Source organism: Mastomys coucha, unplaced genomic scaffold (assembly GCF_008632895.1).
Source record: "Mastomys coucha isolate ucsf_1 unplaced genomic scaffold, UCSF_Mcou_1 pScaffold15, whole genome shotgun sequence".
In the NCBI taxonomy this organism is placed as follows: Eukaryota; Metazoa; Chordata; class Mammalia; order Rodentia; family Muridae; genus Mastomys; species Mastomys coucha.
This window is the reverse complement of record NW_022196897.1, coordinates 117,634,291-117,645,226: the sequence shown is the minus strand read 5'-3', so window position 1 is coordinate 117,645,226 and position 10,936 is coordinate 117,634,291. Positions and strand designations below refer to the sequence as shown.

Genomic DNA, 10,936 nt, shown 5'->3' with positions numbered 1-10,936 from the left:
ATAAATAACTCCTAGTCATCAAAGAAATTGAGCAATTGCTAATGATTTAGCAGGTGACAGTAGCCAATGTGGAACAGAGTGTGTGTGTGCGCATATGCAGTGAAGGCTGATCCTGTAGACCAGAGAGATCTAGACCAAAACCAGTGAAGTTCCTCCAGAGAAATATAAATGGTAAAAATGGACTCCTCATACTGCCCACTGGGAAATCCCTTTAGGAGCCCCATAGCATCCATGGTGTCTTCTCTGCGAGAAACACATGGACTTCTAGCCACCCCGTAAACTCTATAGCTAACTCTCCGCTGCTGCTCCTTTAGGATGTCTGGGACATCCTAGATGGGACACACCCCAGGTCCCTCTCCCGCCTTTCTCCACACTCCTCCCCACTGCCACATGCAGCCCAGGACAGATTCTGCATCTGTGCTCCTCCCTGGGGCTTTGCTCCCCAGCTCTCCTTGTCCTGCCCCTTTCTGGCCATTTCTAGTCTATGCAGGGCTTAGCCTTTAGTGTCTGTCCCTCTTTGGAAATCCCAGTGTAGACTCAAGCTAGACTTACCAGATATTCTTTCTTTCTCTTGGTGAGTCTCTTAAATGTATTTGAAAAGAGAACACTACAGTGCAGGTGGCTGTTGCTTGAAACAAAGATGACAGGTGGGATTGGGGTTCTTTGGGACATTGTAGATAGTGTTCATCTTGAATAAATAAGCAGTTTCTAATACTATGTTGGTTTTGGTAGAATTTTGGTTTTGTTTTTTGTCTTTGTTAATTTCTCTGCCCCAGAGGAACTGAAGTGACTTGGGCCCCATGAGTGTTCTTAACCTTGACCTAAGCTGTCAGGCATCAGTGGGTTACCAGTCCATCTACTTGCCACCGCGGCCACCTGTGCTCAGCCAAGCTTTGTACTACACCTCATTAGACAGGCAACAAGGAAGTCAATTTTCATAGTTAGAAATCCTATCTCAGCACTTGGAATCATTAAGCTTAGCTTTGAGGACACTCCAGAAAGGATTAGACAGCTTGTTGGGCAATCACACACCTCCTCCTATCCCCCTGTTGTTTCCATGATAGATCGATCACCCCGGGAGGATGAGAAATGACCTCCCATTTGCCAGCCACTTCGGCCTTCAGGTCGGTGCAAGTGTCCTACTCCTGGAAGTTGTAAGATCAGGAAGTTTTGTAGTCAACCCAGGCAGTCTTGCCTCCACAACAAGTATAGAAGTAATTAAACCCCAGGCTACAGATCTAGACCTTACAGTCAAGTAGATCTGACTGAACGGCTGGCTTAGTGCCTGTGGAAAGAGCATGCTCACAGAAGGCACCTCTCACGAAGCTGTGCACTTTTCTTTCTTTCTTTTTTTTTTTTTAAAGACAGGGTTTCTCATTCTGTAGACCAAGACTTGGCTTCAGACTCCAAGTTCTCGGATTAAAGGCATGTACACACCATCACCACCACCCAGCCTGTGCACTTTTCTTGAATATTGAAGTTTCACCTTTTTTTTCCAAAATGAACTCAATATGAATAAATCAAAAGAATAAAGGAAAGTAGGAAAAATAGTCACCAGTCATTTAAAAATGTGAAACTGATCCCTGGTGGCATTTGGATCATGTCTTTCTCCCCCTTTGGTGTGGGCGGAGCCATGCATGCACACTTCTCTCCTTGATATGCACTACAGTCCCTTCGTTACTTCAAGCTGATTGCTAGTTATAAGTATCCTCTTTGGTATTGTATCTGGCATCGTTTTCTTCCATGGAGTGGGCTTTCCCATTCTCTGGGGTTTCTTACTTTAGTCAGCATCAAGAAATTCTAGGCCAGCTGCTTGGGACATTCTTCTCCAGATAGTAAAATAACATTTCCAAATTGCAGCGAGAAGGACTAGCATCACATGTAGGTGAATGAACTGAACACATGAAATCAATGAAAACTTTAAATACAACAGCTTTTAATTTTATGAATTTTCTTTCTCTTCTCAGGACGATTTTCCTAGTGTTACTCTTCTCACAATATGCTAGAAATGTTAAATTTCCTCTCCCAATTTACAAATCCAAGAAAGGATGGACGGCATACAAGTTCCAACTTTTCAAAATGTTTCCCGTGAGTAGCCAATCATGTCACCCTCACCTCTACCAGAACATGCCTTTGTTCACATGTAAGACATTAGTTAAAGGCAGGCTATAGGGAGGCCCTCCAACATCTGTGGTGATGACAGTGGGGCGCTGACTACCCCAGCCAGCACAGCCTCGAGGGCTAGATGCATCTGTGTAAGGGTGGTTCAAGATCAGATCATATCAATTTGCAGTGCCACAGAAGGACTTGTGTCCCTGACTCTGAGCTGTGACTCACATGGTCTCTACAGGCCTGTTGCCCATTCTTCTCTTACTGGGCAGACTTTGGAAGATACAGTGAGTTTACCTGCATAACCCTCTCAGTGCAGTTCCACTGAAGCAGTTCTACACGGTACTGATGGTGGCGGGCTTGGGGTGCTGGTTCCACAGTAGGAAGGGATATTTTACCCAATGAAGATTCTGCCCTTGACCACTCCAGATAATCCTGGCTATCCTCGTGTCCTGGCTGCTGTGCTTCATCTTCACGGTGACTGATGTCTTCCCTTCCAACAGCACCGATTATGGCTACTATGCACGCACAGACGCCAGGAAGGGTGTGCTTCTGGTAGCCCCGTGGTTTAAGGTTCCGTACCCATGTAAGTATCGGCAGGGCCCAACTGATGAGGCTGGGAAGTGGGCAAAAAAGTTCTGCATAATGAAGAACCTTTTGGATTGCTCTTTACTTAGACATTTTTTCTAATCATTTATGTGTTATGTGTATGTACGTGTGTGTGTGTGTGTGTGTGTATACAGGTATGTATGTAGGTCAGAGGACAGTCTCAAATGTGGCTCTCATCTCTTTCCCTTGTTGAGAATGTTGGCCACCATGTACACCAGGCTGGCTGTGCTGTGAGCTACCGGGGTCTTCCCCTTTCCACCTCCTCTCTGGAGAAGCACTGGTATTACAGATATGCAGTACTGTGTGGGTTCTGGGGATTTCAGCTTGTGTCCTCATGCTTTGCATGGCAAGCACATGGCAAGCTCATTACCCACTGAGCCTTCTCCCCAAACCCCAAAAGCCAGAAGATTGTAATGGCCACTGCGGTCATTAGCGAATTAGTAGAGGGAAGTTCTTATCCTCAGAGGTCAGTCATCCACACACAGTCACTGACCAGTTCCCCTCTCAAATCAACTACTTGCCTTTGGAGCCCTGTTAGGCTCTGAACTAACAAATGTGAGTTCTCATGGCAAGGATTTGAGGGCCGCTGCTGAGAAAGACAAGCACAAAGCTCCTTGGTTACCAGAGCTGTGAAAATGAAAAGACCTCGAGATTAGCTAGCAGGCTGCTCCTGCCTGCCAGAGTTTATATAACCGTTTTACTTTGGTCACAGATGTAGAAGTAAACTGATACTAAGTGGCATCCGGAAGCCAAAGCTTAGGCTTCAGTATTGGGTAACCCCAGGGCAGAGCATGAATCTCTATCCAGATCTCCTGAGTGACATGCAGCGGTCTCCAGATCCCAGCGCTGAACCGACTCTCCTGAACCAGTGGCTATAATGCTGGTCCCACATTTTGGGGTTTTCTTAAAGAATGAGCTTAGCCAGGTTGAGCCAGTTACCCCATTGAGCCGTCTTATTTTCTTATTTTACAATGAGAAACCTAAAAAGCAAGAAAAGCCAAGAATATTAAGGTTGAATCAAAGATGACTCCTCCAGGCATGCTGATGGTGGTGATGTTGGCAGCTCTCTTTGTTCCTGATACTTTACAAAAGCTTTAACAGGCTTAGCCTTCTAAAATAACATTCTCGTCACATGGTGTCTCAGTGTATATTTATATATACTATCCTGTTTCCAGAAAAATGTGCTTGGTTCATAAACATACCTATAATCCAAGAAAAAATGAGACTAAAGGTTACTCGGTAAGGCACCATGGGAGGAGAGAGCAGAGAAAGAGCCTCAGCATAGCCAGAAGGCCTGCCCATGCTATGGCTTCCCAGCTGATAGCCAGTGGGCATACAGACAACCAGCTGTTCCCTGTGAGGGACTTTCCAGGGTCCTCATAGGGCCTATACATGCAATGGTGCCACCAACTAGGCAAGGTGCGTGGCATCATCGTGAGGTGATTGAACTCATAAGGTTCTCTTCAGAACAGTCTTCAGCTGCCAAGATCTAGTGAACTGTCTTCTACTCAGTTCCTCCAAGTAAAAAGCCACTCTCAATCCTGTGCACTTTCCAGCAGTTTGGATCAGAGAGAAAGTTTTCAAATATCAAGGAATGCTCTCAGCCTTCAGTATAGGAAGCATTGCCTAGATTAATGTTAATATACAGATGTCAGCAGTGCCAAGGTTGAGAATCTGTTGTACCACCCTGAAAAGGTTGTACTTATGCCAGGCACATGTCCCTATAGATTACTGTCTCTGGAAGGCTGAGGTAAAAGGACTCTGAATTTGAGATCACAAACACTCAAAACATTAGCAAAGATCTAGTAAGCAGGAGAGATAAAGTAACGGCTGAAAGGCCGAAGTAAAAGAGGAATGTGTGTGTACACGTGCAGAATGAAAGCAGACAAATCAGAGATGGCTCAGTGGTGACGCCAGAGTTCTTCCAGATGTCTCGGCTTCTACTCCCAGCAGCCACTTCACTGGTTCACATACCACCTGGAACTCCAGTTCCACTGGGGATCTGATGCCCACTTAGGGACACTGCACACACATGGTGCACAACCATCCATGCAGGTATACTCAAAACATAAAATAAAAATAAGTCTTTAGAAACTTAAAAATATTTCAAACTTAAAATGTTGATAGGAAAGATTTTTAGAAATCAGACTTAAAGACTTCAGGTAAAAGGTATTTAAAGCATACTCCATGAAAAACAATACAGGTTGACTGTTCTCTTTCCAAACTGATTGAGACCCTGGATGTCTGAGAATTGGGAGTCTATGTACTGGATCCCAGAACACTGGAGGTCTAAGCATGAAGGTCATATACATTTCATCCAATGACACACAACCTGAGGGTTATTATACACATACTTTTTAGTACAGCTGCATTTATTTTATTTTTACTGTGTATGAATGCTGTGCCTACAAGTATATCTGTGCATTATTTTCCTTCCTGGTGCCCATGGAGGCCAAAGAAGTTGTGTATCTTCTGGAGCTGGAGTTAGAAATGGTGGTGAGCTGCCATCTGGGTGATTGGAATGAAACCCAGGTCTCTTAAAACCCAGTGAACCCTCTTAACCTGTGAGCCAGCACCCTATGTACCTGCATTTTCTATAATCTAGCACAGAAGGTTAGATTTGGAATTTTCCACTCGTGGTATCATGTTCTTTAGGAAAAAAAAAAAAAAAGAGCCGGGCAGTGGTGGTGCATGCCTTTAATCCCAGCACTTGGGAGGCAGAGGCAGGCAGATTTCTGAGTTCGAGGACAGCCAGGGCTACTCAGAGAAACCCTGTCTCGAAAAACTACCACCAGATTTTGGGATATTTTATATTAGTTAGGAATATGTTCAACTGAAAATGGTTGAATATAATAGGAATCTTTCCTCAAAATCAGGATACTAAAGGGAAACCAGTGTTAACATTGTAACAGCCAAAGCTTATTTCAAAGTTCCAAATGGAACTTGACAAATAAGGCCCTTGGACCAACCCTGAGAGAAAGTGTAGGCCAGTAGTGAGGCTCCTCTGATTGCTCCCACTGAGTAGGACAGCCCCGGCAAGAGGGCTCCAGCCCTGGTCTGTGCATCTTACTTTGAATGTCATCTTTCTTGTCTTAACTGTTCCTGGTTATCTCGGAGTGCCCAGAGCTACAGGGTTGGCTCCTGCCCCAGAATCATGTTTCATATTTTCCCACTGTGTGGAATCTGGGTTATCATTCTTTTGGGTTTTTTGGAGACAGGGTTTCTCTGTGTAGCCCTGGCTGTCCTGGAACTCACTCTGTAGACCAGGCTGGCCTCGAACTCAGATATCTGCCTGCCACTGCCTCCCAAGTGCTGGGATTAAAGGCATGTGCCACCACTGCTCAGCATGGGTTATCATTCTTAATAGTTCAAGGAAGAATGGCAAGTGAGTTTATCAGGAGTCTATTCATTCATATTGGCAATAAAAGATATACGCTTTCTAAAGAAAAATGAGTTAACTTTTCCTAACATTGTTTGTAGTATACTCTGACAAAAACAAACAAACCTGCTAGTAACAAGGTAGTAGGGTTGTGGCACACTTGGATTAGTGTTGGATTAGAGTAGCCGTGACTGTTCACTCGATGCCACTGTCTTGGACCCTGATTCCTACCACTGTATTATGAATCCCTGGAACAAATTTCTATTCCAAGCCAGGAATGTAATCCAAGCCCTGTAATCCCCACACTCTGGAAGCTGAGGCAAGGGGCTTGCCTACACATACACACACACACACACACACACACACACACACACACACACACACACACACACACACACACACACACACACACACACCAGGCTATCCAGGAGCACTGTAACAGGCAGGGTTAAAGTACGCGTTAGCAAAGCTAGGAGCATGACTGAGGAAGAGAACTTACCGCCTCTTCCAGCCAAGTGAGGACTTTCTTCAGATGAAGAGGTCAACTCTCAATCAAGGCCCCAACTCAGGAACCTTCCCACATATCTCATGTGTTAATGACTTAAGGTTTAAAAGCAACCAGTTTCCCAGAGCTTCGCAGTCCTGCAGAGTTCCCTTAGGTCCTTCTAACCTTTGCCTGGCCCTAGAGGAAAGTGAGCACGTGTCTCATGACTGCCTTCCCTCCTCAGTTCAGTGGGGGATGCCCACCGTCTCTGCAGCTGGTGTCATCGGCATGCTCAGTGCTGTCGTCGCCAGTATCATTGAGTCCATCGGTGACTACTATGCCTGCGCCAGGCTCTCCTGTGCCCCACCACCTCCTATCCATGCAATAAACAGGTATGTCCCAAGAAAGACCTGCTCATCTAGCCGAGAGCTTTGGATGATGACAGCCAAACCAGAATTGGCCGTTTGTCTTTGGCCAAGGCACTGCCCTCAGCACCCTGCTTGTCTCATCCTGGCACAGAGCAGCATCTTGCCTTCCTTCCTCCCAGTCACTCCAGCTGAACGGAGAGGAGAATTTATCTCTTAGGAATTTGAAGCCACTTACACATGAAGCTCAGCAAAACAGGCGTACATGTTGCCATTTTTGCTTGGCTTTGAAAGTAGACATATTGTCTACTTTGATTTTCTGTTGTCTTGTTTTCCAAATGTTTACCTCACCCTGCCCCGTCCCAAGAACTCAAATTTTAGGTTGATTGTAGTGGAACAACATCTTCATGGTTTACAGGGTTATTTCTGAGTTGAGGAAATTGTAGTTTTCTCCCATTCAGTCCTGGCTGCCATATTAGACAGGTGGCAGGCCATTTTTCCTGCATCAGACAGTAACTGCTGTAGGTGTGTCAGTGGATATATTTCAGTTGCCCTTCAGGGTGATCTACTCACAGTCATGATTCACAGAAACAGACAAAAACAGGGAGAGGTGAAATCTCTGAAGATCAAGAGTCTTAGAAGCTGGTTTGCACTTCCTTAGCTTCTGAAGGGTTTGCACTTCCTTAATTTCTGAAAATTATTGGGGAATTGATCCTAAAGAAGGCACAGAGAAAGGAACACAAGCCCCTATCATTGCCCCTCCAACACACGACGTGTACTGGGTGTGGGCGGGGGCTCTGTAAGGCTTTCACAGTTCTCTCAAATAGAATTGCTACATGTGAGGACACTGCTCATTTTAAATTTTCAAAAAACAATTCAATAGTTTCAAAGCATTTTTTCCTACTGAAACTATCTTAATAGCAAAGAATCAAATCGATGTGTCTTACTTCAAAGCACAGCTGGTGCTTCTCTAAGATTCAGTAGTTCTTTGGTTTTAATTGTATCTAATGGGCAGTGTGGGCTGAGCTAGCCTCTTAAGGGTTGCTGAGCATATGGGGAGTTGTCCTCAGCCTGCCAAGGAAGGAACCCGAGATTCTGCAACTGCTACTGATTATAAGTCTTGTAGGTTGCAATGTTTCCCCATGAATGACGGTTTCTCTTTCTCCCTCCCCTTTCCTTTTTTTTTTTTTACACTTTTAGGGGTATTTTCGTGGAGGGTCTTTCCTGTGTTCTCGATGGCATATTTGGTACCGGGAATGGCTCTACCTCCTCCAGTCCCAATATTGGAGTTTTGGGAATTACAAAGGTATAAATGTTTTCTAATTAAATGGCTGAGCATCTGTCCATTTCAGTGGTGGGTCTGACCTGACCCTTCCCTTGAGATTATCTTCCTTGCCCATCTCCTTTTCCACTTGGATGAGTTTGGAGTGCCAGCTAGGAGACCTCTCCTCATTTGGCCATCTGGGTAGGAGGCATCTGGGTGTCCTGCAGTCTCCAGACATTGATTAAGCATCTCCCTGTGTCAGGCCTCTGTTCTAAGCACTTGGGTGGTTGGTGCATAATGAAAAAGAAAATTGGAGTTTACATCTGACTGAGAGAAGACCCCAGAATTCAGTAGAGAGCAAGTTGGATGAGAGATGCCCATTACTACAGAAAACCATCCGCATATCAAATAACGGTCTCAGACTTCAGGGACAGAATCCCTTTTCAGTGAAATCTGTGGAGCCATGGTGAAGCAGATCCTGGATCTGATTCCTAAACTCATTTGACCCTACCAAGCACTCTACCAGACCCCAGTTGTTGACATGTAAACCTACAGCTGTCCCACCCCCCCAAGCCCCACTTCTATAAGAATGAGTCTGCTCTATTATGGACAGTTAAACTTTTTATGTCCCAGTTGCCTTTAGCCAAATAGTGCTGCTGCTTGCCAGGATGTCGAGGAGTACTGGTTGGTCCAGCAGCCATCAGATGTTGTGTAACCAAAGACTGTTAAGATTGGTTCACCTTTATTTATGGGCTGCATGAGTCATAAGTCTCCTTACCTGAGAAGCCATTCTGGAAGCCTTTCTAGACCTGTTTGACCTCTAGCTCCATACAGGATTCTATAACCAGATAGAAAGAAATCCAGTACTGTTTGATTCATCTGGATTACAAATCCAGGTGAGAGGGAGCAGCATCCAGATACAGGAAGCACACCTAGTTTGTTTGTTGATCTTCCCATAAGAGGCAGGGCTGATGTAAGCTCAACTTCACATGTGCTGATGGCACCATCTGCTGCCTATTGCTCCCAGTACATGGCACAGAGGGAGGGAGACTTTCAGGGTACTTCCTTCGGTGCCACTGCTGGAGTCCCAGGTGCTGCCTATGAAAGGCAGCAGATGTGGAGCCCAGGATCTGAAGGTAGTATGGTCTGACGGGCACAAGAGTGTGGATTAGCCAGCCACCCCTGAGCTTCTGTTCTCCCATAAGCCTATGGGCAAGTAACTAGTTATAAATAGGCAGGTTGTAAAGTTGCTGAGAGGGCTTTTTGTTTAGCAAGCATCCTTACAGTTGCTACAGAACAGCTAAGGTCACTGAAAGGAAACAAATACCCTTTTACAACATGACCATGGTGGCTCAGGAGGTGACTGGTCCTTGAATGGTACAGCTTTTCTGAAGTGGCACCCAACAGTATTTACTTACTTTGTTGTGCATGGGAAAATGTAGCCACGAGTGCAGCAGTTCCCACAAGGCCAGAAGTTAGCATCAGCTCCCTCTGGTGCTGAACTCTTGGCTCGTGTGAGTCTTTGAACATGGATACTGGAAGAACTCTAAGGATGAGCTCTTAACCGTGGAGTTCAGCCCATCATTTATACTGCTCTGCATCCCTTATTTCTCCAGGCAGAAGCTGTATCCATTCAAGACACTCACTGTCGAGTCCCTAGTCTACACCTGCCTAAGAGCAGGGAGGTGGGGCTTGGAGCAGGAATGTCTATGTGGCCCTAGCCCTGTGGCCAGCTAGGAAGACTCCCTGCTTGGGGTAAGAGGGTATGAGCTCTACAAGTAAGGCACAGCTTCTAAGTCCTGCAGTTCCAAGTCTAGATCCATGCTGTCTAACATGGCAGTCGGTAGCCACATGTAGCTGTGTTCACTTAAATAAGTTAGTGTTAAGATTTTCCTTACCCAGTCACAACGACCATATTTCAAGGCTCAGTCATTGAACACAGGTCAGTGGCTAGTAGACAACAGCACATTCAGAAACCACGTCCACTGTGGCAATCTTCTAGACAGACAGGGCTGAGCCATTGGACCAGACCTGGGTTGAAAGGAGTCTGGTCTGTCCCCACACTCCACCCCCCCACCCCCCCGAATTTTATGGTAGCTCTGCTGTTTGCAGCTTTTATCCAGTTACTGCATTCCTTGACTTGGAATTAATTAACCTTCTCATCAGAGGTGAGCTACCTGTCTTGCCTCTGCTAAGTGTGGGCCATGTGTCCCACAGAGAGGACAACAGGACACAGCAGGATGGGCGGCCCTGGCCCCATCACTTTTTCTCTTTTTTCTTTCTTTCTTTTTTTTGGGGGGGGGGGTTTGGTTTTTTTTTTTTTTTTTTTTTTTTTTTTTTTTGGTTTTTCTTTTTTTTTTTTTTAATATAGAAATATCTTTTTTTAAAGACTTATTATTATACATAAGTACACTGTAGCTGTCTTCAGACACACCAGAAGAGGGCGTCGTATCTCATTATGGGTGGTTATGAGCCACCATGTGGTTGCTAGGATTTGAACTCAGGCCCTTCGGAAGAACAGTCAGTGCTTTTACCCACTGAGCCATCTCTCCAGCCCACTTTTTCTCATCATGGTCACTGCAGGTCACCTCTTTTCTCTCTATGCCTTGGTCTGTAAAAGTAGCTTACAAGTTGTTAGAATGTATCACTTGATACCAGTTCTGCATGGCTTTCTGGCATGTTCCAAGTACTAGCTGTGTTACAGATACTTTCAAAGGCACAGTGGG

The 10,936-nt window shown here is 45.3% G+C and overlaps 1 protein-coding gene across 6 annotated transcripts in view; it reads left to right on the top strand.

Annotated features, from left to right (window-relative positions):
• Slc23a2 (solute carrier family 23 member 2) overlaps nt 1–10,936 on the top strand; it is a 94,451-nt gene that overhangs the window by 73,825 nt on the left and 9,690 nt on the right. For all 6 annotated transcript variants that reach the window (XM_031371972.1, XM_031371973.1, XM_031371975.1 and 3 more), the window contains 4 exons: nt 1,968–2,088; nt 2,539–2,695; nt 6,826–6,973; nt 8,147–8,252. In XM_031371972.1, the coding sequence (XP_031227832.1) occupies nt 1,968–2,088; nt 2,539–2,695; nt 6,826–6,973; nt 8,147–8,252 (532 nt within the window). The remainder of the gene's footprint in view (nt 1–1,967; nt 2,089–2,538; nt 2,696–6,825; nt 6,974–8,146; nt 8,253–10,936) is intronic.